Genomic DNA, 27,035 nt, shown 5'->3' with positions numbered 1-27,035 from the left:
TACATTCAAACAGCATCAAATATACGTGTATTCAATGTGAATATAGTGTGATATAGAATCAGTTTCAATATCTACATTCAAACAGCATCAAATATACGTGTATTCAATGTGAATATAGTGTGATACAATCAGTTTCAATATCTACATTCAAACAGCATCAAATATACGTGTATTCAATGTGAATATAGTGTGATACAGTGAGTTTCAATATCTACATTCAAACAGCATCAAATATACGTGTATTCAATGTGAATATAGTGTTATAGAATCAGTTTCAATATCTACATTCAAACAGCATCAAATATACGTGTATTCAATGTGAATATAGTGTTATAGAATCAGTTTCAATATCTACATTCAAACAGCATCAAATATACGTGTATTCAATGTGAATATAGTGTTATAGAATCAGTTTCAATATCTACATTCAAACAGCATCAAATATACGTGTATTCAATGTGAATATAGTGTTATAGAATCAGTTTCAATATCTACATTCAAACAGCATCAAATATACGTGTATTCAATGTGAATATAGTGTTATAGAATCAGTTTCAATATCTACATTCAAACAGCATCAAATATACGTGTATTCAATGTGAATATAGTGTGATACAGTGAGTTTCAATATCTACATTCAAACAGCATCAAATATACGTGTATTCAATGTGAATATAGTGTTATAGAATCAGTTTCAATATCTACATTCAAACAGCATCAAATATACGTGTATTCAATGTGAATATAGTGTTATAGAATCAGTTTCAATATCTACATTCAAACAGCATCAAATATACGTGTATTCAATGTGAATATAGTGTGATACAATCAGTTTCAATATCTACATTCAAACAGCATCAAATATACGTGTATTCAATGTGAATATAGTGTTATAGAATCAGTTTCAATATCTACATTCAAACAGCATCAAATATACGTGTATTCAATGTGAATATAGTGTTATAGAATCAGTTTCAATATCTACATTCAAACAGCATCAAATATACGTGTATTCAATGTGAATATAGTGTTATAGAATCAGTTTCAATATCTACATTCAAACAGCATCAAATATACGTGTATTCAATGTGAATATAGTGTTATAGAATCAGTTTCAATATCTACATTCAAACAGCATCAAATATACGTGTATTCAATGTGAATATAGTGTGATAGAGTGAGTTTCAATATCTACATTCAAACAGCATCAAATATACGTGTATTCAATGTGAATATAGTGTGATACAGTGAGTTTCAATATCTACATTCAAACAGCATCAAATATACGTGTATTCAATGTGAATATAGTGTTATAGAATCAGTTTCAATATCTACATTCAAACAGCATCAAATATACGTGTATTCAATGTGAATATAGTGTTATAGAATCAGTTTCAATATCTACATTCAAACAGCATCAAATATACGTGTATTCAATGTGAATATAGTGTTATAGAATCAGTTTCAATATCTACATTCAAACAGCATCAAATATACATGTATTTAATGTGAATATAGTGTGATACAGTAAGTTTCAATATCTACATTCAAACAGCATCAAATATACGTGTATTCAATGTGAATATAGTGTTATAGAATCAGTTTCAATATCTACATTCAAACAGCATCAAATATACGTGTATTCAATGTGAATATAGTGTTATAGAATCAGTTTCAATATCTACATTCAAACAGCATCAAATATACGTGTATTCAATGTGAATATAGTGTGATACAGTCAGTTTCAATATCTACATTCAAACAGCATCAAATATACGTGTATTCAATGTGAATATAGTGTTATAGAATCAGTTTCAATATCTACATTCAAACAGCATCAAATATACGTGTATTCAATGTGAATATAGTGTTATAGAATCAGTTTCAATATCTACATTCAAACAGCATCAAATATACGTGTATTCAATGTGAATATAGTGTTATAGAATCAGTTTCAATATCTACATTCAAACAGCATCAAATATACGTGTATTCAATGTGAATATAGTGTTATAGAATCAGTTTCAATATCTACATTCAAACAGCATCAAATATACGTGTATTCAATGTGAATATAGTGTGATAGAATCAGTTACCAGATCTACATTCAAACAGCATCAAATATACGTGTATTCAATGTGAATATAGTGTGATACAATGAGTTTCAATATCTACATTCAAACAGCATCAAATATACGTGTATTCAATGTGAATATAGTGTTATAGAATCAGTTTCAATATCTACATTCAAACAGCATCAAATATACGTGTATTCAATGTGAATATAGTGTTATAGAATCAGTTTCAATATCTACATTCAAACAGCATCAAATATACGTGTATTCAATGTGAATATAGTGTTATAGAATCAGTTTCAATATCTACATTCAAACAGCATCAAATATACGTGTATTCAATGTGAATATAGTGTTATACAATCAGTTTCAATATCTACATTCAAACAGCATCAAATATACGTGTATTCAATGTGAATATAGTGTGATACAGTGAGTTTCAATATCTACATTCAAACAGCATCAAATATACGTGTATTCAATGTGAATATAGTGTTATAGAATCAGTTTCAATATCTACATTCAAACAGCATCAAATATACGTGTATTCAATGTGAATATAGTGTTATAGAATCAGTTTCAATATCTACATTCAAACAGCATCAAATATACGTGTATTCAATGTGAATATAGTGTTATAGAATCAGTTTCAATATCTACATTCAAACAGCATCAAATATACGTGTATTCAATGTGAATATAGTGTTATAGAATCAGTTTCAATATCTACATTCAAACAGCATCAAATATACGTGTATTCAATGTGAATATAGTGTTATAGAATCAGTTTCAATATCTACATTCAAACAGCATCAAATATACGTGTATTCAATGTGAATATAGTGTGATAGAATCAGTTTCAATATCTACATTCAAACAGCATCAAATATACGTGTATTCAATGTGAATATAGTGTGATACAGTGAGTTTCAATATCTACATTCAAACAGCATCAAATATACGTGTATTCAATGTGAATATAGTGTTATAGAATCAGTTTCAATATCTACATTCAAACAGCATCAAATATACGTGTACGTGTATTCAATGTGAATATAGTGTGATACAATGAGTTTCAATATCTACATTCAAACAGCATCAAATATACGTGTATTCAATGTGAATATAGTGTTATAGAATCAGTTTCAATATCTACATTCAAACAGCATCAAATATACGTGTATTCAATGTGAATATAGTGTTATAGAATCAGTTTCAATATCTACATTCAAACAGCATCAAATATACGTGTATTCAATGTGAATATAGTGTTATAGAATCAGTTTCAATATCTACATTCAAACAGCATCAAATATACGTGTATTCAATGTGAATATAGTGTTATAGAATCAGTTTCAATATCTACATTCAAACAGCATCAAATATACGTGTATTCAATGTGAATATAGTGTTATAGAATCAGTTTCAATATCTACATTCAAACAGCATCAAATATACGTGTATTCAATGTGAATATAGTGTTATAGAATCAGTTTCAATATCTACATTCAAACAGCATCAAATATACGTGTATTCAATGTGAATATAGTGTGATACAGTGAGTTTCAATATCTACATTCAAACAGCATCAAATATACGTGTATTCAATGTGAATATAGTGTGATACAGTGAGTTTCAATATCTACATTCAAACAGCATCAAATATACGTGTATTCAATGTGAATATAGTGTTATAGAATCAGTTTCAATATCTACATTCAAACAGCATCAAATATACGTGTATTCAATGTGAATATAGTGTTATAGAATCAGTTTCAATATCTACATTCAAACAGCATCAAATATACGTGTATTCAATGTGAATATAGTGTTATAGAATCAGTTTCAATATCTACATTCAAACAGCATCAAATATACGTGTATTCAATGTGAATATATAGTGTTATACAGAATCAGTTTCAATATCTACATTCAAACAGCATCAAATATACGTGTATTCAATGTGAATATAGTGTTATAGAATCAGTTTCAATATCTACATTCAAACAGCATCAAATATACGTGTATTCAATGTGAATATAGTGTTATAGAATCAGTTTCAATATCTACATTCAAACAGCATCAAATATACGTGTATTCAATGTGAATATAGTGTTATAGAATCAGTTTCAATATCTACATTCAAACAGCATCAAATATACGTGTATTCAATGTGAATATAGTGTTATAATGAGTTTCAATATCTACATTCAAACAGCATCAAATATACGTGTATTCAATGTGAATATAGTGTTATAGAATGAGTTTCAATATCTACATTCAAACAGCATCAAATATACGTGTATTCAATGTGAATATAGTGTTATAGAATCAGTTTCAATATCTACATTCAAACAGCATCAAATATACGTGTATTCAATGTGAATATAGTGTTATACAATGAGTTTCAATATCTACATTCAAACAGCATCAAATATACGTGTATTCAATGTGAATATAGTGTTATAGAATCAGTTTCAATATCTACATTCAAACAGCATCAAATATACGTGTATTCAATGTGAATATAGTGTTATAGAATCAGTTTCAATATCTACATTCAAACAGCATCAAATATACGTGTATTCAATGTGAATATAGTGTTATAGAATCAGTTTCAATATCTACATTCAAACAGCATCAAATATACGTGTATTCAATGTGAATATAGTGTTATAGAATCAGTTTCAATATCTACATTCAAACAGCATCAAATATACGTGTATTCAATGTGAATATAGTGTTATACAGTGAGTTTCAATATCTACATTCAAACAGCATCAAATATACGTGTATTCAATGTGAATATAGTGTTATAGAATCAGTTTCAATATCTACATTCAAACAGCATCAAATATACGTGTATTCAATGTGAATATAGTGTTATAGAATCAGTTTCAATATCTACATTCAAACAGCATCAAATATACGTGTATTCAATGTGAATATAGTGTGATACAGAGAGTTTCAATATCTACATTCAAACAGCATCAAATATACGTGTATTCAATGTGAATATAGTGTTATAGAATCAGTTTCAATATCTACATTCAAACAGCATCAAATATACGTGTATTCAATGTGAATATAGTGTGATAGAATGAGTTTCAATATCTACATTCAAACAGCATCAAATATACGTGTATTCAATGTGAATATAGTGTTATAGAATCAGTTTCAATATCTACATTCAAACAGCATCAAATATACGTGTATTCAATGTGAATATAGTGTGATAGACAGTCAGTTTCAATATCTACATTCAAACAGCATCAAATATACGTGTATTCAATGTGAATATAGTGTTGATACAAGAGTTTCAATATCTACATTCAAACAGCATCAAATATACGTGTATTCAATGTGAATATAGTGTTATAGAATCAGTTTCAATATCTACATTCAAACAGCATCAAATATACGTGTATTCAATGTGAATATAGTGTTATAGAATCAGTTTCAATATCTACATTCAAACAGCATCAAATATACGTGTATTCAATGTGAATATAGTGTTATAGAATCAGTTTCAATATCTACATTCAAACAGCATCAAATATACGTGTATTCAATGTGAATATAGTGTGATAGAGTGAGTTTCAATATCTACATTCAAACAGCATCAAATATACGTGTATTCAATGTGAATATAGTGTTGATACAGTGAGTTTCAATATCTACATTCAAACAGCATCAAATATACGTGTATTCAATGTGAATATAGTGTGATACAGTGAGTTTCAATATCTACATTCAAACAGCATCAAATATACGTGTATTCAATGTGAATATAGTGTGATACAGTGAGTTTCAATATCTACATTCAAACAGCATCAAATATACGTGTATTCAATGTGAATATAGTGTTATAGAATCAGTTTCAATATCTACATTCAAACAGCATCAAATATACGTGTATTCAATGTGAATATAGTGTTATAGAATCAGTTTCAATATCTACATTCAAACAGCATCAAATATACGTGTATTCAATGTGAATATAGTGTTATAGAATCAGTTTCAATATCTACATTCAAACAGCATCAAATATACGTGTATTCAATGTGAATATAGTGTTATAGAATCAGTTTCAATATCTACATTCAAACAGCATCAAATATACGTGTATTCAATGTGAATATAGTGTGATACAGTAAGTTTCAATATCTACATTCAAATAGCATCAAATATACGTGTATTCAATGTGAATATAGTTTTATAGAATCAGTTTCAATATCTACATTCAAACATCATCAAATATACGTGTATTCAATGTGAATATAGTGTTATAGAATCAGTTTCAATATCTACATTCAAACAGCATCAAATATACGTGTATTCAATGTGAATATAGTGTTATAGAATCAGTTTCAATATCTACATTCAAACAGCATCAAATATACGTATATTCAATTTGAATATAGTGTTATAGAATCAGTTTCAATATCTACATTCAAACAGCATCAAATATACGTGTATTCAATGTGATTATAGTGTTATAGAATCAGTTTCAATATCTACATTCAAACAGCTTCAAATATACGTATATTCAATGTGAATGTGAATATAGTGTGATACAGTAAGTTTCGGAGGTCGGAGAAAAAGGCCCACACGAAAAAGGCCCAGACGAAAAAGGCCCATACGAAAAAGGCCAACTTTTTTCCAAATTCAAAAGTGGGCCTTTTACTCCATTGGACTGGGCCTTTTTCTCCGCTCAATTTTCATGTTCCTACAAACTTTATATTTGTTTCCAAAATTGTATTTCCCACCTCTATTCCGTGGAATTTGGAATGTACAAATGTTGCTGAAACCGTGATATTCTATAAGGTTTGCAGAGATCAAACAATGTTAGCGTTTGTACGCTAGTTAAACTTTGATTATTTATTCGGTTGCAATCTTATTTCGGATTATGTTAGTATTTATCTATTGCTAATATCCCGTTACATAAGGTTCATTTTTCACAATTTTTGTTTACTAAACAACTATCGCTTCTTTAAATATAATAGAGGAAATACAAGTTTTCCGCACTTAGCCTTGTTCTGTCCACCCTCTTTAATCATTCCTCCCAACCCCCAGTCCATTTCCCTTATTATTTCCCTTTGTCGATGCTTATGCCATAGATAAAGACCACTGATTCGTTGTGAATACGGAAACTGAATGAGTTCCGCGGGGCTTTTGTGGTTGCTTGGAACAAAGATATGTTACCACGAAGACTAGTTTGTTATTATTAACATTTGATAAATAATGTTTATAGGAACATTTAATAAATAATGTTTATAGGAATAATATTACAAACTTAAACTATCGTCTGAGGCAAGGACCAAAACAAAGACTATTGTAATTCAATATTGATTCTAATACCATTTATTCCTTATACGTTTTCAATTCTTTTAACAATTACAAAGAGCCCAATAAATATATTAAAATTATAACCTACTGCTATAAATGATTTTGTTCGTTCTTCGTGTCTTGTTTTCACCTTTTGCACATTTTCAAGCAGCTATTGATTACCTAATTACACATCACATACTACATTGAGATATAAGGAAGCTTTACACTTTACGTTAACAAAGCTACTAATAATGACAAATCAATTTTCTACCATGACGGTGGCAAAAACAATAAAGATGAATTGAGCAAGCTAAATAAAAAAAAAATTGATAAATGTAATGTGTGAACAAAGCGAACACAGACAATGAAAGAGACAAATTTTGCAAAAATATTTTATAAAAAAAAATTTATTGACATTTCTCTGCACATTACAATTATTTTTGCAACTTTAAAAAGGCACAATAGCCCTTTCAAAAGTTGCTGTCAACCCAGGCAGGGGGAGACACTGCCTTGTTGACCCACCGGGGAGATTACCCGGTGATTCGCTAAGAGAAGCCGGAAGAAGAGCTGAAGATTTGGAACATTTTTAAAGGAGCGATTAACCTTTAGTTCGGATTTGTGGGTAGCCACGTCGCCCTCCGTGAACACATCATCGGACTAAGCGGACCCCCACGTCCCCTTTCCGGCCAGAGCCCTCCAAACCTCGGTATATGTTGTTTTTATATATACCGTACAGTAGGGGCATGACCCCCTACGGGTTTATTACGAGTCAAGGAGAAACGAGGCTACGGAACGGAAGGGAGCCCAGATATGCACTTCAATTTTTAAAATACAAAATACCGTCTCGGGAATCCAAATTAAGTATAGAAATGTCATGTCATCCATTCAATCATTACAATTTATTCAGTGTCTTGCCCCAACCAAGAATCTTTTCAGATCCAATGTTACTATTAACCTATGCTGAGAAAAGAAAAACAACACCATTAAGCATCTCAATTGTTGCTCATGTGAACTTACATGACTTATAGATTCAACTTCTGGCAGAAGCTTGGGAAAGGCCATACAAATTGCAGATGAAAATCATTGTATAAGGCTCTTGAATGATAAAATAGCACCCCTAGAATGTTGCATTGTTGATAGTTGTGTTCCCAGTATGCTGAAAATCCTTTCCTATTGGATACATTTTTTTCTGTAGATTAGACATGGTTGGCAAAAAGGAGGAGAAAAGCTTCATCATAAATTCAAAAATTTTTCAAGAAAATTCCTTTCATACCTAAAGAGTCCTTGTATGATGTTCATCGCTGCAATGCCAGTGAAGTGAAACATCTTTAGGGCCATTTAAGTACCCAGCTTCACTAACACTCTGAGTGTAAAGGACAAGTTGTTCTTTAGCAAGGGAAGCAGAATTATTTGAGGCTTCTAGCTGTGACAGAACTATAAAGGATTGCTGTTATACAGGATTCATTCACACAAGATGGTACTTCTCATTAGACAATGTGCATACTCTATTACTTTACCTCATACCTTAATGGTAATGCACTCTCAGTGTTTTTTCAACTGTAGGCTGACTCTTCCATCCTGTAATACTTCCAGACTTGACATGATCCCCTGCTAAAATTCTGTGAATGCAAAATAATAGCATTAAAAATACTTTTTCGATAGACAAAAACCGAAAAGTACCTAATTCATGTTTTAAGTTGAACTCGTGCTATTTCTGGGTTTCCGTACTACACCCATTTTCAGCCCAAATACAGTCCCACAATTGTTCACTTCCTTCGCTGCATGGACTTATTACTAACAATTCTTTTAGTGCAGCACTAACAGAATTTAACTTTAACACACTGTCAGGTGGTAGACTGAATAACTAAACAATAAATAATTGTTTGTTAAAATTCTATACTTATTTTGAATTCTTATTTGAAAAGTTTAGGTACCTGACTGTGTTCGCCTAATGCCAATTCATCCTCATGTTCAGTCAGGGAAGAGTTTTGAAAAACCTCCTTCACTGTTTGGAAACTGTTGTGTTCCAATTTGTTCTTTTCCCCTAGCTGAGCTTGTAGACTCAAAATTTGAGCTACAAAACACAAATGAATAAAAGCAAATAAATAGAATCATTACGTATTAGGCCTTGCCATCCTTAGCTTTGCTGTTATCTAATATTTTGTGTTGTTCCAATAATTGGGCCTGCATCTTCATAATTTGATCTAATAAACAATAATTAATAACTGAAAACCAATATAATAATGTTTATACTTACCATCCTTTTGTTGTATTATCTTATCCATTTTTCAATTGTTCCTCCAGCCACGCGTTATTCTCCATCGACGCTACTGAACTAACTGTGAATGGCATCCAATGGACTGAAATTGCCTACGCCAGTAATAACGAGTCTGAGCGGTAGATGGCTACGTGTCGGAAAACAAGAAAAAAGTGTGATTTTTTTTTTTTTTTTGCGAAATTTTTTTTTTTTTTGTGTGTTAAACGGATTGCCATAACTTTGTTATTGCTCATGGTTTCCATCTGCTTATACTGCCCTCAAGTGGAGGCGTCCTGAAGCTAGGGGGAGCTAGGGGGAGAAAACGTCTGATCGAAAGTTCCACATTTGTTGTTCAAGAGGGAAAGTCATTCTTCCTCCATCTAGAGAATGCCCTGAATTGCTATACCATCTCTTCACCGACAGTCATCCAAAATCTCCTCATTTCTTGAAAATGATAAGAAATTACAACAACGCTCTTGCCTTCGCATCCATGGGAGCACAAATCGACAGTCCACCAGGTCGCGGCCCCTATTGCTTTCGAATCCACGGGCAGATATATCACAATACAACAGCTATTGGATACCAACACGAAGACAATGCTCCAAAATACGCCCAACTGTATTTCATTGATTCTTCTCAGGCAAACGAATTTCGGGCCAGTAATCCTGCCAACGTTCGCTGTGACCGTTTTCTGATGGAACAATTGGATTCTCTTCTTCGTCAATGTAATCCCTATGCTGCCATGTATAAGAATATGAGTCAAATGGCAGCCGAGGAGGATCTTCTTGCCGAAATGGAGGGTAGAAGACCCATGGAAATTGGAATGATTATCCGTAATGACCGTCGGACACAGGATGAGAGGCGTTACAACAGCCCCACAGGAGAAGAAATAGCAGTGGTTTTCAAAAGCATTGATGGTGCTCCACCCGAAAATAGGGATATACGCGGCCATCTCTTAATTCCACGAAGAGGAAATCGATTCATTCTAATCGACACTCAAAAACCAATGTGCGATCCCATGACATATCCATTACTCTTTCCTAATGGAGACAATGGCTGGGATCAGAACATGATTCACACCAATCCAGCTATTTCAGATAACTACCAAAATAATGAAAGCAATTGCTCACAAGAAGATGATATGATGGACTGTGAAGCTCAAGTTCTATGTGATACTCCAGATAATCCTGTACCAGACGTTGTAGAACCGGAACTGGAACCGGAAGATGCCCTTGATATAGACCCTGATGCACCTGTAGTGAGAAGAGTTGGTCATCGGTCAAGAATCACACAATGCGAATTCTATAGCAGCAGAATGTCCATTCGTGGATACTTCAACGCATCCTTATACGGCGGTCCACTCACTCAGCAGTGGATAGTTGATTCGTACGTTAAAGTTGAAGCTAACCGAGTGAAGTATCTTCAGACACATCAGGCAGATCTACACGTCGCGCAGTACAATGGACTTACGGATTATTTGAATACTCGAGCGGAAAGAGAGAACATGACTGTCGGGACTTCGGTCATCTTACCATCATCTTTCCTTGGAAGTCCAAGGGCCATGAAGCAGGGGTACCAAGACGCGATGGCTATTTGTGGAAAATTTGGAAAGCCCACCTTTTTCCTTACTTTTACCTGCAACCCGAAATGGCCAGAGATCACAGAAAATATTGAAGCTTACCAAATTCCATCGAATAGGCCTGATATTGTTTCAAGAGTCTATCATCTTAAACTGAAAGAATTAATAAAGGATATTCAAGAACGTCAAATTTTGGGGATTATTGTTGCGAGGATTCATGTCATCGAATTCCAGAAGCGTGGTCTTCCACATGCCCATCTACTGATGTGGATAGATGAGAATGACGTTCCAACAACTGAAGAAGATATAGACAAAACGATATGTGCTGAAATTCCGGATCCAGAAGTGAACCCGATACTTCACAAGATTGTAATGAGCAACATGATTCACGGCCCATGCGGAAAGGAAATTAATCGCAATTCTCCTTGCATGGATGGTGATATATGCACAAAATCGCTTCCAAAACCATTTGCGGAAGAAACGATCATCAACGGAAATGGATATCCCACTTATCGAAGGAGAAATAACGGTCGTAGCTACTCGCTCAACAACAACAGCAGCAGTCACCGAGTGGGCAACAGCTGGGTCGTCCCCTACAACCCTTACCTTCACTAAAATTCAATTCGCACATTAATCTGGAGTTTTGCGCTTCCATAACCAGCATAAAGTATATTTTCAAGTACATATACAAAGGACATGATTGCGCAAATATACAGTTAAGCAGAGGAGAGAATCAAGAAGGTCAAGACCGTATTGTATGGGATGAAATAACAACGTTCTTGGACACAAGATATGTCAGTGCCCCTGAAGCCACTTGGAGGATTTTTAAGTATCCGCTTTCTTACCGTTCACACGCTGTTATTCGTCTTGCTATTCATCTTCCTCAAGAACAATCGGGTTTTTTTCATCCGGGAATGGAAGAGCAGGCTGTGATCAATTCTGCCTCACAATTAACTACATTGACGGCTTGGTTCAAATTAAATTCTACTCATCCGCCAGCTAGATCTTACTTCTATCGCGAAATTCCTCATCATTTTTGGTTTGACAAGACCGCAAGGAAATGGAAACCGAGAAAAAAGAGGATCAACGTTATTGGACGCATTTATTCTGTTTCCGTCAAGCAAGTCTAAAGGCACAGTCTTCGTTTGCTTCTTATCAACGTCCCTGGTGCAACCAGCTTCGACTTTTTGAGGACGGTCGACGGGATTCTGCATCCAACATTCAAAGAAGCTGCTATAACAAGAAACCTGCTGGCTGATGATAGCGTTTGGGAACGAGTAATGGCGGAAGCAGTTGAATTTCAAATGCCCATCCAATTAAGGCAATTGTTTGTAAACATTTGCGTTCATTGCTCCCCAAACAACGCTCAATTACTGTTCAACAACAACCTGCAACATCTCATGGAAGACTTCACAAGACGAGGCCATGAAGATGAAATTACGAAAAACCTTGCGCTCAAATGTATTCAAGATATGTTAAGGCATAGTGGTCACAATCTTGAAGAATTCCAATTGGCAGTCCCTGATTTTCAAATGATCCATCGGCTGATTGAAGAGGAAGAAGATGAAGGCTCGGATGAAGTGCGTGCTCAGAAGATAAGAAGAGGAGAAATAATGGTTGCCCAGCTGAACACGGAACAGCAAGCGATTTCCGACGTCAGTGAATGATCATGGTCATTCATCTGTGAACAATCAGTTTTTTTTGGATGGACCTGGTGGAACTGGAAAAACTTTCCTCTACAACACGCTCATTAATGTGCTTGAAGGACAAGGAAAATCAGTGATTGCTGTCGCTTCTACTAGAATCGCTTCGATTTTATTGAGTAATGGAAGTACTTACCATTCTCGATTCAAAATCTATCCTCCAATTACGGAAACAACAACGTCAAAAAAAGAAGAGCACCATGTTGAAGCACACAACATCAGGAAAGCCAGCCTTATCATCATTGGCGAGGTCACTATGATGACCGTGCATGCGTTAGACGCCATCGATAAACTTTTCCGAAAGGTCACGAAAAGTTCAGTCGCTTTTGGTGGTAAGGTGCTGTTGTTGGGAGGAGATTTTCGTCAGTGCCTTCCTGTCATTAAACACGGTAACAGGGTGAAAATTGTTGAATTGACCACTAAAAGCAGCAGGACTTGGAGTGACATTTTAAAGCTTCGTTTGAGTCGAAATATGCGAACCGCGGCCGACAGTGTCGAGTTCGCCAATTGGCTCATTCATCTTGGAAATTCAACTCATTCAAGAACGGCAAGTCTGGGACCGGATGCGATAGAGATACCACAGGACTTCCTTCTTGATGGCCATACAGAAGAGTCACTGGTTAATCATGTTTTTGGTGATCCCGAAAATCTATTACTTCCGGAAGTAGAAGAGCAAATTACCACTCGCGCTATTTTGTGCCCAAAAAATGATGACTGCTTGAAAATCAACAATTACATCATCAGACAGATGCCAGGCCAGCGACGGAGATATGCCAGCATGAACTCGATTGAATCGGAAGACCCAGAAGAAATTGCAAACTTCCCGACAGAGTTTCTTGACACCTTAAAGGTGTCTGGTATACCACCGCACATTTTGGAACTGAAAGTGGGTGCCATCATCATCCTTCTTAAGAACATCGACTCGCGTCAAGGGCTCTGCAATGGAACACGCTTGATCATCAAAACTCTTACGGACAACCTCATTCATGCAACAATAGCAGCTGGGAAAAATAAGGGCCACAATGTCTTCATCCCACGAATGAATATGTCACCGAGTGATTGTGATCTTCGCTTCAAGCTAATCAGGAACCAATTTCCGGTCCTTTTGGCTTTCGCAATTACCATCAACAAGTCACAAGGACAGACGTTCGATAAGGTTGGTATCCATCTTCCTGAACCTGTCTTCAGCCACGGACAATTATATGTTGGATTTTCCCGCGCTACTTCTCGCCCAGGAGTAAAGGTCCTATGGATGGTAGGACCAAAGCAAGGGAAAATGCTGAAAGACGAAAGAGTTTTTACACAAAACATCGTGTTCAAAGAAGCTCTTTCGTAAAGTTATCATCAGATAATTTTATCTTCATGATTTAAAAAGAGGAACTAACTTTCGCCTCAGTTTACGGATCAAAAAGGAGCCCGGGCATGGCCTAGGGGGAAGTTCCCGACGGCGCTCAACCGTGAAAATACTTATTATTATTACATAAACCGATGAGAAATATAAAATAACCATTCATAGCATTAGCCCTCGAGCCTGATTATCCTATTAGACAAGGCTCTGAACCGCAATATATTGGTGCGAAGCTGAATTATAAAAAATACATCAGACATATGTCGCGCCAGTACCTTCCGTCTTCTTAACATGTAACAAAAAAAAATGCGCTAGCGCCACCTATTCTCCGGCCCTGGACGGGCCCAACGTTACTAGTGTTGTTCTCTAAAGAAAATAACAATAAGCTAGGTTCGTATAGTGTGATTTATGGATTGATCCATGATAATGTTGAGAGACCAAGGTAAATAATAATGAAGTTTAAAGATTATGATATTAGAGGCACGTTTTGTAAATGGAAAAACGGAAAACTTGAAAGTGTCGTCTAAACAAGTTTTTTAGGAATTGGACCCAAAAAATGAAGAGCCTGATAAAAAGCGAGGGCGCGTTGACGTCGGCGCTCTTAAATAGCAACTCTCTTCGGAAGACGTTTTCATTTCTAGCTCATTGACCAATATTCCAACTCAAAGTGTTTCTACAATTCAAGATCTCCATAGTAATAAGGCTGGTGTTGACCACAATAGTTCTTTCCAAAAAAATTGGAACCAGGAACCGTGCTTACAATCCTGAAGAAATGGAAGAACGTCCAACAGCTAAACTCTCACACTTCACAGGTATGTGTTAACCTATACATTTGAGTAAAACGGCCAGTTTACTCCATTGATTTTAAGGAAAAAGCTGGATTTATCTGATAAGAAGACAAAAACCAAATCAAAGTTAGATGAAATGAAGAAGAAATTAAAAAGGAAAAATAAGAAGAAGAGGTCCTGAATTGCCAAACTTGCACGAGCCACCAAGGCAAAATCAGTGTTATCAACCTTTGGTCTTTCAGAGTTTGTCGCAACAGAAATTCCTGAACCAAGAGTAGCAAGTACAATGCCAACACCAATTTTCAACCGTGAAGGCTGCCTAGTTATCAGCAAATTTGGTTTTATGGAATTTTTTAATCCCTCACACATTCTGAAAAAGACCACTTTAGATCAATAAGTGTCAATGATTAAAATGGAAAAAAAACTTAAACCAAACGTGAAAATCTTGGTAGGCCCAGTTGAATTTGAGAATGCAAGAAGCATTGAAGAGAAACTGGCATGAAATGGTGCTCTTGAAATAGCTGAAGGTTTGCAGGTAAACTATCAATTTGACAAACACATTTGTAAGATGTTAAAAACTTTTAATTTTTCTGTATTGCAATAGGTAGAAGACTGTGGAATTGCTTGACAAATATATTAAGAAACGAGATAAATCAAATCAGAAAGTAAAAAAAAATTGGGCTGAACGCATCGAAGAAAAGGAAAAGAGAAAGGAATAACAACAGATAAAGAGAAAAGCCAACATTAAGAAAAAGGAAACTGAAAAGGAAGAATATAAAGTGATTAAACCAAATTAAAAAAAGGAAAATTTATCATATTAAATACTGATACTAACTCATGGATGAGCTAAACTCGTGTTCTTTCATGTGCAAGCCATGTCGTTATAGTTTAAAAAAAAATACACTGGCATGCCTTCCATGATCTTGGAAAATTTTAACAAAAAAAATCTTAGATTTCATTTTATAAGGTTTAGCGTCTTCACTAATAACAGTCTCACAAAACAAAGTCCTTCATGGTAGAAAACTGTGGCTCATAGACGTTCCTACGCAAATTGAATATTCCAGTTTTGCTCGAACTATTTATTGCTTTGCTGAAAAGCGCTCCAAGATAACAGTCAGCAGTAACCGCTTGGCATAATTATAGCAGTAGGTTATGATTTTAATATATTTATTGGGCTCTTTGTAATCGTGAAAAGAATTGAAAATGTGATAAGGAAATAAATGGTATGAGAATCAATATTGAATTATAATAGTTTTTATTTGTCCTTATCTCAAACGATAGTTTAAGTTTGTAATGTTGTTCCTATAAAAATTATTTATCAAATGTTAATAATAATAAACTAGTCTTCGTATTAACATATCTTTGTTCCCAGCAACCACAAAGCCACGCGGAACTCATTCAGTTTCCGTATTCACAACAAATCAGTGATCTTTACCTATGGCATAAGTATCGACAAAGGGAAGTTATAAGGGAGATGGACTAATGGTTGGGGGGGAGCATGATCAAAGAGGGTGGACAGAACAAGGCTAAGTCCGAAAAACATATATTTCTCATATTATATTTAAAGAAGCTAAAGTAGTTCAATAAACAAAAATTGTGAAAAGTGAACTTTATTTAACCGGATATGAGCAATAGATAAATACTAACATCATCCGAAATAAGATTGCTACCGAATAAATAATCAAAGATTAACTAGCGTACATACGCTAACTTTGTTTCATATCGGCAAACGTTATAGAAGGTCACGGTTTCAGCAACCTTTGTACATTTCAACTTCCACGGAATAGGAGGTGGGGAATACGTTTTGGAAACAAATTAAAGTATGTTGGAACATAGAAATTAAGCGGGGAAAAAGGCCCATTTTTCAATTTGGAAAAAAGTGGGCCTTTTTCGTGTGGGCCTTTTTCGTATGGCCTTTTTGTTGGGCCTTTTTCGTCTGGGCCTTTTTCGTCTGGGCCTTTTTCTCCGCCAATCTGTTCGATTGGTAAGTATCCGGATCGCAAAATGTCACGAGATACACGATTGACTTTTTCGAAAGCAAAAGCAGATAGGCATTCAACTCCACAACTGTAATTTTGAGCATTTTCTGGAAAGTGAATTGTTTCGTGTGTTGAAAATCTAACAGGAAGGTTAAATATTTTGTGGTGACCTGTTGCATATTTCTTGAAAATAGTGGATGACATGACAATATCTTCTTGAGGGACAGGGTTTGGATTGTACCCATCAAACAACAACATTTCTTTTTGCAAAAGCATTGCGTGTTTAAAGAAGCTCTCCTTTAATATTCCATGGAAAACGGGGAACAACAAATAATACAATATTTGTCTTAACTCGTGGTGTTTACATTTTGAAACGCTGCCAGTGAAAGACCGAACAAAACGGTCAAACTCTAAGGGTTTGCAAGATTAAAAATTAAAAGCCTTGAATCGATTCGAGCTAATAGCGATGTACTTACCTTTCCCTCATTGGGTACGTGAGCCATACCTTCAAGAAGGCGCAAAAAACTTCCAGCCAGCAAGGTGGGCATGCTATCAATCACGAAACCAGTTACCATTGGGAAATCAATTTCAAGAAATGGACTCACATCAGCGATGTTTGGAATGTGATCATCTTCACAATCACTGTTTACGTGATATGTTAAAAAATCTTCATCATACCGTAATGGGGCATTAACTTTTCTCATCTGAATAGTTTCCACATTTTTTCTACCTTTTCTTTTTTCTGACGTTCTTGCTCTTTCTTCCATTGTTGAACTTTTTTTCTGATGCCTCAATCTACAGCCTTTCTGCACACACCGTTCACAGGCATAATATCCAGAGTGTCGTTTTATTCTCTTCAAATATGAACGCATTGGTCCATCAGTTCGGACACATCTAAGTTCAACTGTAAATTGCCTTCCGGCAGTTTGCTTTTTTTTTCTGTTATTGGGATGTAAACGCTTCAGTTCTGAGATGGTTTTTCGAAGAAACAGGCGAATGTTGGATTTTGTTCTGCCATTATACATACCAACCACAAACGGCTTAGAATTCAACAGGATTTTCACTACAGCATCAGGGGAGCTTGTCTTTGCAACAGAATGTATCATGAACAAAATCGGGGATAAATTGTACAATCTCCGTATTGTTAGCCAATTTTATTCTATATTGGCGTCTACAACAAAGTGAGGGAGTTTGCAATAGGTTGGCGAATTTTCGTAACCTTCTGTAGCAGTGTGATGAGATGGCTGAATATTATCTTCGTTCGAATATATCTTTTGATCATCAATAACATTTAGTTTTTCTTTTCGCTGTGATAGCCTATCCATAGCCTCCTTGGAGCGTTGATTTAAGTCCAACTTTTCAATCTAAAACGAATATTTTATAAACCAAAATTAGTTTTAGCATCAATTTAAATCTGTATATGCAATAAATGTGAAAACCTTTGACTTAATGCATGATGGTAGCATGCTTCTTATAAATGGGTCTTCTTCATAAATAGAGAGGAATGTATGGTATACGCCAGGTGAATCTCCAGCTACACCCGCCTCCATACCAAAATGCACATATTTCCCACCACAATCAGGAAACACCGCGGGTTTATACAAGAATGAACTTTTTTCTGTCTTGTCTAATGATGGTTGAGCTTGCCGACTTGTCACTTGTTGCTGCTGCGATGTAACATTATTGGATATTTGGTTATCAGTAACAGTTGAAAGATGTTCTGCTGACGCGATTGGTGATCAGCGATGAATTCTGTGTATGTCGTGTCTCTTTCACTTTCTAGGAAGCAATCATCACTTATGCCGTAACTAACATAATTTGCTTTGTCATACCAAAGAAGCGTAGCGCAAGTGGCAGGAAAACTTGAATAATTTGCCTCCGGACTGAAATGCTTCAATAGTTTGAGTAGCAAGGTTACGTGCGCCTGTTCACAACCAGTAGAACACGCCCAATGCTGTAGTATTTCTTTTAAAGTAATTGAAGCCTTATCACATTTGCTTACAATAGAATGAAAAGTGGCTTCCGTGTTTGCGTATTCATCAATAGACATATCACGAACATTTTCTTCTTCTAATGTACACTCCCCAACAGAAGAAGTATTCTGATCATTTGCAACATTCATAAAATATAGAGTGTCACTCGATTTACAGCTGTCCTAAGAAAAGAACAAGGTATGAAATGAATAAATTAGTGCGTTAACAATGCAAATATTACCTTTGTAACAACAAATAATTCATCATTTTCTCTTACTACTTGTTGTTCTTGTAAATTTGAGTTGAATTTCTAAAAATGATAAGTATGTAAGGCTATTTCAATAGCTGTATTTCGATTTATATATGAATTGCATACCTCATTCGATGGACTACTATTTGACACTAGATGTACAGATTCATTAATGATTGTAGTAGGACCTGAATGCACATTCTTAACAACAAAATAGCACATTATACGTCTTTTTTCATAATTATCCCTCTTTAAAAAGTATGTATAATGTAGTGATACCCTTTGCACTGCAGTATTGTTGGGCAAAGCCTGACCGGCACTGTGACGTATTCCAAAACTGCGTAACACAACACGGCACTTGTGATCGTATACAGTATGTGACGCAGTGTCCGGAATGCCTTCAGTTTTCCATCGCTTTAGAATAGTAAGTGCATGGTTTTCCAGTTTTTTTTTGCGTTTCGAAGTTACTGAATGATCACTCTTTCTAAGTTTGGATCCACCAGCCACTAAAATTTTATTCACATCAGGTTGTAGCTCTACGTTGAATTCACTCATGCTGGTGATGAAAACTGGTTAGTGTTTGTATTCTGTTTGGACATTCAGTGTAACAAAAAAGGTTTCTATAACCGTTGCCATTTTTATATATGAATAGCAATAAACAAAATTCCAAAATAAAATTAAATAAATGAGAAAAATATAAAATGTAATTTTGCTATATTTACGCCAATATTTGTAGCATTACTTTTGCTTCTAAGATTACTCTTTGTTTTAAAGCAAGCAACATCATTACAGTAAACACTCAAATAAGTATGTATTCGATACACTGTTTTCCCACAGAATAGTTCATAGTTTAGCGAGATGACTGATTAGGTCATTCCACAATAAAACAATAACAGCTAAAACTTGTATAGACAAACGCAGCGGTGGTGGCCTGAAGCTAGGTTAGTCTGAAAGTGATCGAGTGACAGCGTCAGGCATAGCGACGAGTATTTAGTTACCTGTTTTGCAAATAGCTAATAGTTTCCGATCTTGTGCTCATTTAAACTTATCTGAGGATTAAGTGACTGGTACAGGTAAATATTAATAAGTTATAACCGAACACCCAGAAAAAGAAAAAACTGTCTTACATACATGGTAATGCTTGCGAATATGTGTCCATTATAACACAAAGAACGTCTCATGTCATCCATCCTTACAGTTTCATTGCAAACATTCTAAATTTCAACTAATATTTAGTTGTTTTCTAGTGTTACATTTGAAATTAGCAACAATGTCAAGGAATTTCCCAACAAAGCCTCCATTACCAACGATTGGCGGTGAAATAGGACTGGAGAAATAGGACTGGGAGAAATAGGACTGACTTTTAGAAACTTTTAGGACAGTCCTATTTCTCCATGGCATCGGTCCTATTTCTCCTCGGCATCAGTCCTATTTTTCCTTAGAAATAGTTCTATTTCATTTATCTTGTTCCAAGGGGAACGATGAGCCTCCAATCCGGTAGGCAATATATTGCGTGAAAGCGCCGGCTTATATCCATTTCTCTTTTTCAAAAACCGATGGCGTTTACTCATTATTTAAATAGTTCACAAATGTTTTATCTCTTATCCTATTTTAATTTTAATTGCTGGGGAACATGAATTATTTTGAATCTAATAGAGTTCATTTAATAAAATATTATTAGAGCAAAATCAGAATATGTAAGAGCTGTATATAACGAAAGATGTATGAAATAGTAAAACATTAGTTCAATTGGAAAAGTTAGTTATGACCACATAATGTGCGATATAAGTAATAAATATTTCTGTAGTATGTCTAATAGTGGTTTGTTAATGAACTCTATTAAATACAATATAGTTCATGTTCTCCTGTAATTTAAATTAAAATAGGATAAGAAAAAAAGTTTTGTGAACCATTTATCTAATGAGTTAACACCATCGCTTTTTTAAAAAGGGAAATGGATAATAAGCCGCCGCTCTTACGTAATACATTGCCTACCGGAATGGAGGCTCATCGTTCCCTTTGGAACAAGCTAAATGAAATAGAACTATTTCAAAGGAGAAATAGGACTGATGCCGAGGAGAAATAGTACTGATGCCATGGAGAAATAGGACTGTCCTAAAACTTTTTAAAAGTCAGTCCTATTTCTCCCAGTCCTATTTCTCCGGTAGAAATAGGACTGGAAATTTTCAGTCCTATTTATCCAGTCCTATTTCGTTTCAGTCCTATTTCACCGGCTACCATTACCAACAGGTCGCAAGAGAAAGGCAGATGGAAGTTCGAAAGCCAATGTTGAAAACAACTATCATGCACCATTTCAAGTAATTTTAAGCACGAAATAGATGTGCTATTTCATTTAGTGGATTAATAATTAGTTTTTAGTCTTCTATAACGGTTGTACGTTTGTACAGCTTTTGGCTAGGAACTTATCAGCAAATTGGGAAACCGCAGGAACAAGGGGAATCAACCCATTCCACACAGAAAAGAAATCCAAACAATTATTTGTTTACGTTGGTTGTCACCGAAGAGCAAAGTGAAGATTTCCAAAAGGTTACAATAACATCAATGGTCCCATCAACTTGGATCTCATTGGATGGAAAATATTTATTGTACCCGGGTAATGACTACACTATTGGTGGAAAAGGACCCAGTGAGTGGGACTTAGAGGTGTTTGTGCGACATCAGTTCCCTACAAAGATTGGTTTGAGTATGACACTAAGCAAGTAATATACCCCAAACAGAAAAGGTATAATATTTTAGATTTTTCACATTAAATTTTTATGCTATGTTTAGCAATTAGCTGATGCATAGGCTTTATGTTCTAATGGTTATAGATTAGTTAACTTATTTCATTTTGAATAGTCGCTTATTTGAAAGCGAAATCAGATCTGAAGGCATTGTACAGTGGTATTACACCAGCACAACTGTCAGATCCCGATATAGATAGAAGACGGACGAGAAAGGAGCAGATGAAGACGATACCAACACTCCCAGATGTCTCTCATGCTGAGAAAAGATTTAAAACCAATCAAACTACTAGCGAAATGGCCAATGACGATGATGCAGTATTGGAATGTAATGCCACTGATCAGGAAATAGAGAAGTTTCCACAGTTGTTTCATAACTCATCTAACAACATCCAGGAGGCCGTTGGCGATGGAGATCAATTTAATCCTCTATCATTCATTACTGTTGGTAAGAAAAACATTTACAGTAATCTTTTTCTATTACGACTTCATAAATTTATGTAACTAAGGAAATATGTCACAAAAACCCGAAAGTATTTTGTCGCTAGATAGAGAAGAAGGTATCCGTAATTCTTCATCGTCTTCGAATCGAGGTATATATATATTACTTATTTAGCAAAGAAGTATTGATATTCTTATTAATATTCATTAAGCTGTTGTGGATGCTTCAATCGCCAATGGAAATGTGAGTGGAACGCAAACTAACCTTGATGACGGAAGCAACATTTGCAACAGCCCCGAATCTTCTTTGTTAAGCCTTGGTATGCGTTAATGGTTTTATTTTTTTTTTTGAAAAATCCTAATTTTTTCCCCATTAAATCAAAAGAAACAGATGTTCAACAACCACTGAGTTCTTCCCAGAGCAGTGAGGTGTTTAATGATCGCAATGCAATTGTCAATTCACGGAATGTGTTTAATGCCCCTGGAAGCAGTACAGATACAAGATACTCATACCCACCAACTGAGTGCAGCAATTATTTATCATCCGACGCTTCTCCATCAAACAACAACGGATCTTCATACAACAGTATTCAACAATGTTGCTGTAAGAAACAACTTCTTTATCTTATTGTAATTATTTTGTTTATGACTACCTATTACTTTACAAACATTTTTCAGTCTGCAGGTGGTGAAGTTGCTCATCGCTTAACACATTTAGAAACGTTAGTTCAAAAAATTCTTGATATGGGTTCAACCAATGAAAGCAACAATCCTCACACAACTGCAAATAGCTACCATTGCAGTGTTTTGGAAGAAACAATCAAACACATTCCATGCGAAAGCCTCGATGCTCTACTTACTTTAGAGGACGCTTTCATTGACATTTCGTTGTCAGTCAGTACAGTTCATTACCTTTGCCATAGCATGAATGAACTAAAGATAAGAAGCCAAACCAAAAATGTCTTTGTCAGCTTATCATTTTCCAAGCTCGTATCGAAACATCTTTGCGAGGAAATGCAGTGGAAGACGGGTGAAAGAAGGAAAGATCCACGCCCTGGAATAAATGGAATGACGAACATCCTAGCAGTAATTGGAGGTATTTTTTCCGTTATTTTCACTATTTTTCAAACTGATTAATAAACTATTTTTCCCTTTTAGTGGCCGTAAAAATGAAATTAAAGGAAAAACAACATGCGCCCATTGAGGTATCTCATCTCGTCGAGTTGTTACAAATAGCAAGAAAGAAACAGGCAGATGAATACCGCCAAGAAAAACAATTAACGGACGAGGACTGCAAGTCAACTATATTCAAAAAAATTGCGGAACTAAAAGCGGAAGCGGAAAGAAGTGGTAATCCACAAGACATTGCAGACTGTCTAAAGGAAAAAAAAGATAAAGACGTGTACTCAAATTTACAAATCCATATTAATCATCTTGATGAAGCCATTCAAACATTTCGGATACCATCAGTAGGATCAACCACAGCAGCCTAAGTAAACATTTTTATTTTTGATTGCTTTTCTTTGTTTCAACATTTTCCGATAAGCATTTTCCAAAAACGTGGAAGTTTTATGGATGGGGAACGTGGAAAATAAAAGGTTTCCTTGGTAAAACGTGATTTACTGTTTCATTATTTAATACATCTTTTACTGAAATTTAGTATAGAATCTTATTTTTATACTGATTTCGTTCTAGTACAAAATTAAATTACATACGGAATACGTACGTATTTACTTTACCTTTCATGTACCGTACTTAAACGGTACCATCGTACCGCAACCAAATAGAAAAAACGTTTAAAATCAGTAAGAGAAAGGCTTTTACAACTAGCATTAATACCGTCTTGCAAAAATTAGTCTGGAAACCGTTAGAACTGCGCATTTATTGGCAGATAATTAACGTCTGAAATCTGCGTTTCATTCGCAAAACGCAAACGAAAGATTCAACTGAAACGCATCTCCAGCCGGTTTCCATTTGCTAGGGTGGTTTTTTTTAAAGGTTGTCCCAGCTCCATCGTCTTTTGGTGGACCCTTATAATTTTCAGATTCAGGATTTTTGAAACAATTCCCGGCAATGTGTCCTGCTTCTTACAGTAGTAACACTGTGGTTTATCGCTTCTTGTGCGTCCTTTACGTCTGAATGGCCCTCTTGGCTTTCCTTGCTATTGATTTCCTTGTTTAAATAGTTTCTCACAAGTTTCTTGAATGACTTCACGCATCGTTTTTATAAGATCTTGTTGATCCGGGTAGACCACTGAAAGGTTTGGAACTTGATCAAACGACTTTTGAGGTTCTGTCGTAGATCCTTCCATCCTCTAGCGTCTGACATCATTGATGTCTCTGTAGAGACTTTTGCTAACTCAAAAAATTCTTCACAGGTTTGTGGTTTCTGAAAAGGGCTGGTCGAAGACCTCTAAAAAGGTGCTCCAGTAGCCTGGGGCATGGGGGTTGGGGGTAAAACAAAAAAGGGTATACACTACTTTTTCCAGACATTTTTCGTAACTCCTGGGGCATTAGAAAAAAATGTCTAGACTTAAAGTACCGAACCCAACTTATAGGGGTTTTGCGCCAAAACAGCCCTACCCCTATTTGAAAAAGGTACACAATTAATATGTTTTACACAAAGATGGCGTTTTGAAAATACAATTGTTGTACATAAGTTGGAGATTAATAACGTAATTCATTCTCTTTGCATTTAGGGCTGGTCGGTCAAGTACAATCCGGACGAACCAGTCCAACCTCGATCTGAACTGAATGCACCTGACCTCTACATACCTGCAATGGCTTTTGTCATATATTTGCTAATCGGCGGAATATCACTTGGCATTCAAGAGCTTTTCAGTCCTGAAGGATTAGGCAATCTTGCGAGCAAAGCATTAATCTGGGCGCTTCTTGAAGTTTTCGTCGTTAGGATGATGCTTGATGTTATGAATATTGAAAACGAAACTTAATTCATTTCTGGCATCTTCATCTTACAAATACGTCGGGTATCAATTAATCAGTAATATTTACATGTGTAGAATTATTCTTTAAATATATATATTTTTTTTGTTTCAGAATGATTGTTGCTGTCGTAATTAGCTTCATTATGCCATCAGCCTATCATTTAGCTCTCATACAGTACCCACCAAACGATTAGGTACACCCCTCTTTTTCAATCTATTCTTGTGGCGCTACGTGTCTCGGGAAAACTTAAATATCTTTTTAACAGTTAGAGCTAGATTTTTTTTTCTTTTTTCCTCTATCAGGAGAAATAACACTCTACAAGTTTTACACACACGAAAAAAATATAGGAGTTACACTTAGGGCGGTAAAGTATCGTTCACTTCATTAGGTACACTCAACTAACCCCCATAAACGCCATGTTAAAACCGGCGTTTTCTACAATCGAAATAAAATACTTCGGAACAAGTTAAAATTAAGGTTTTTTTTCAAACGACGTGCCGTTTATTACTCTACTTGAAGAAAAATTTTTTTTTAAATTATACCAACTGAAAAAAATACTTCCCTATATCCCAAAGTTGGGGTACTCAGAGTTTTTTTTAACAAAATCATGATTTGTGCCGGCGTCACTAGAGGCGCTGGGGATCAAATAGTACCCTCTTACTTTTTATGATTCTGTTTTTGCTTTAATGATTTCTAGGGGGAGAGAAACACTTTCTTTATTTAAAAACCTGATTGTTTTATTTTATTTCATTGCCTTCTTTATTTGTCTCCCGGTAAAACCCATTAAAATATCGTTATATTCCACAACTCTACAAAAGTGCGAGAGTACTTGAAATTTTATAACCAGCGCCTCTAGTGACGCCGGCACAAATCATGATTTTGTTAAAAAAAACTCTGAGTACCCCAACTTTGGGATATAGGGATGTATTTTTTTCAGTTGGTATAATTAAAAAAAAAATTTCTTCAAGTAGAGTAATAAACGGCGCGTCGTTTGAAAAAAAAACTTAATCTTAACTTGTTCCGAAGTATTTTATTTCGATTGTAGAAAACGCCGGTTTTAGCCTGGCGTTTATGCGGGTTAGTTGAGTGTACCTAATAAAGTGAACGATACTTTACCGCCCTAAGTGTAACTCCTATATTTTTTTCGTGTGTGTAAAACTTGTAGAGTGTTATTTCTCCTGATAGAGGAAAAAAGAAAAAAAATCGAGCTCTAACTGTTAAAAAGATATTTAAGTTTTCCCGAGACACGTAGCGCCATAAGAATACATTGAAAAAAGAGGGGTGTACCTAATCGTTTGGTGGGTACTGTATATGTTAGTGTACATTCTTTCCTCGAAGAAATGCCGTGAAAGTTGGGAGCCCATTGGATGTCTGCGCCACCTTTATGTATGTGTCGATTGTTACTGACCTACCAGCGGGTCTACTACATTTAGGGTAAGAACATTATGTGAAGGCATTCAACTTACATCGACCTCAAACGGAAAAGAGGGTCTAACAGCGAAGAATTTTTATGAGGTGTGTGACCGATCCTAAGACAGTTACAAGTTGTATACTGTTGGCATATCCGATCGCTATTCCGATACACAATTAGCATCGTTTTTCATCTACGGAAACCAAAAAGG

At 35.2% G+C, this 27,035-nt stretch overlaps 3 protein-coding genes and 1 pseudogene across 4 annotated transcripts; 3 read left to right on the top strand and 1 right to left on the bottom strand.

Moving 5' to 3' along the window:
- Window positions 1-10,114: 10,114 nt before the first annotated feature.
- LOC130704351 (uncharacterized) lies at window positions 10,115-11,857 on the top strand. Its single transcript, XM_057525803.1, has one exon. The coding sequence runs from the start codon at window positions 10,115-10,117 to the stop codon at window positions 11,855-11,857; it is 1,743 nt and encodes a 580-aa protein (XP_057381786.1).
- A 665-nt stretch (window positions 11,858-12,522) lies between these two features.
- Window positions 12,523-14,281, top strand: LOC130704353 (uncharacterized). Its single transcript, XM_057525804.1, has 2 exons — window positions 12,523-12,822; window positions 12,938-14,281. Exons 1-2 carry the CDS (start codon window positions 12,523-12,525, stop codon window positions 14,279-14,281), a joined length of 1,644 nt encoding a protein of 547 aa, XP_057381787.1.
- Window positions 14,282-14,761: 480 nt separating this feature from the next.
- LOC130704354 (uncharacterized) lies at window positions 14,762-15,931 on the top strand (annotated as a pseudogene).
- Window positions 15,932-18,199: 2,268 nt separating this feature from the next.
- On the bottom strand, window positions 18,200-20,184 carry LOC130704367 (uncharacterized). Of its 2 annotated transcripts, XM_057525820.1 has the most exons (8): window positions 20,006-20,184; window positions 19,563-19,903; window positions 19,410-19,484; window positions 19,275-19,343; window positions 19,063-19,215; window positions 18,893-18,984; window positions 18,500-18,839; window positions 18,200-18,424 (listed from the first exon to the last, which is right to left on the bottom strand). In XM_057525820.1, coding segments are annotated over exons 2-7 (666 nt in total). In that variant the 5' UTR covers window positions 19,839-19,903; window positions 20,006-20,184; the 3' UTR covers window positions 18,200-18,424; window positions 18,500-18,838. The 2 variants fall into 2 exon arrangements, with proteins under 2 accessions (XP_057381803.1, XP_057381800.1); XM_057525817.1 differs by having other exon boundaries at window positions 18,500-18,984.
- Window positions 20,185-27,035: the final 6,851 nt, after the last annotated feature.

The sequence above is a fragment of the Daphnia carinata genome, chromosome 9 (genome assembly GCF_022539665.2).
Source record: "Daphnia carinata strain CSIRO-1 chromosome 9, CSIRO_AGI_Dcar_HiC_V3, whole genome shotgun sequence".
Taxonomy (NCBI): Eukaryota; Metazoa; Arthropoda; class Branchiopoda; order Diplostraca; family Daphniidae; genus Daphnia; species Daphnia carinata.
Note: the sequence above shows the minus strand (reverse complement) of the source record. Positions and strands in the feature narration are given on the sequence as shown.

Excerpts from the sequence above, each read along its gene's own strand:
- LOC130704367 (XM_057525817.1), bottom strand. The coding sequence starts at position 19,838 with ATGAGTGAATTCAACGTAGAGCTACAACCTGATGTGAATAAAATTTTA. Across the intron at positions 19,344-19,409 it reads ATAGTAGTCCATCGAATGAG|AAATTCAACTCAAATTTACA; the intron begins GTATGCAATTCA and ends TATCATTTTTAG. Across the intron at positions 18,985-19,062 it reads AAGCCACTTTTCATTCTATT|GCGCACGTAACCTTGCTACT; the intron begins GTAAGCAAATGT and ends GGTTGTGAACAG.
- LOC130704351 (XM_057525803.1), top strand. The coding sequence starts at position 10,115 with ATGATAAGAAATTACAACAACGCTCTTGCCTTCGCATCCATGGGAGCA.
- LOC130704353 (XM_057525804.1), top strand. The coding sequence starts at position 12,523 with ATGGCGGAAGCAGTTGAATTTCAAATGCCCATCCAATTAAGGCAATTG. Across the intron at positions 12,823-12,937 it reads AAGATGAAGGCTCGGATGAA|TTTTTTTTGGATGGACCTGG; the intron begins GTGCGTGCTCAG and ends GTGAACAATCAG.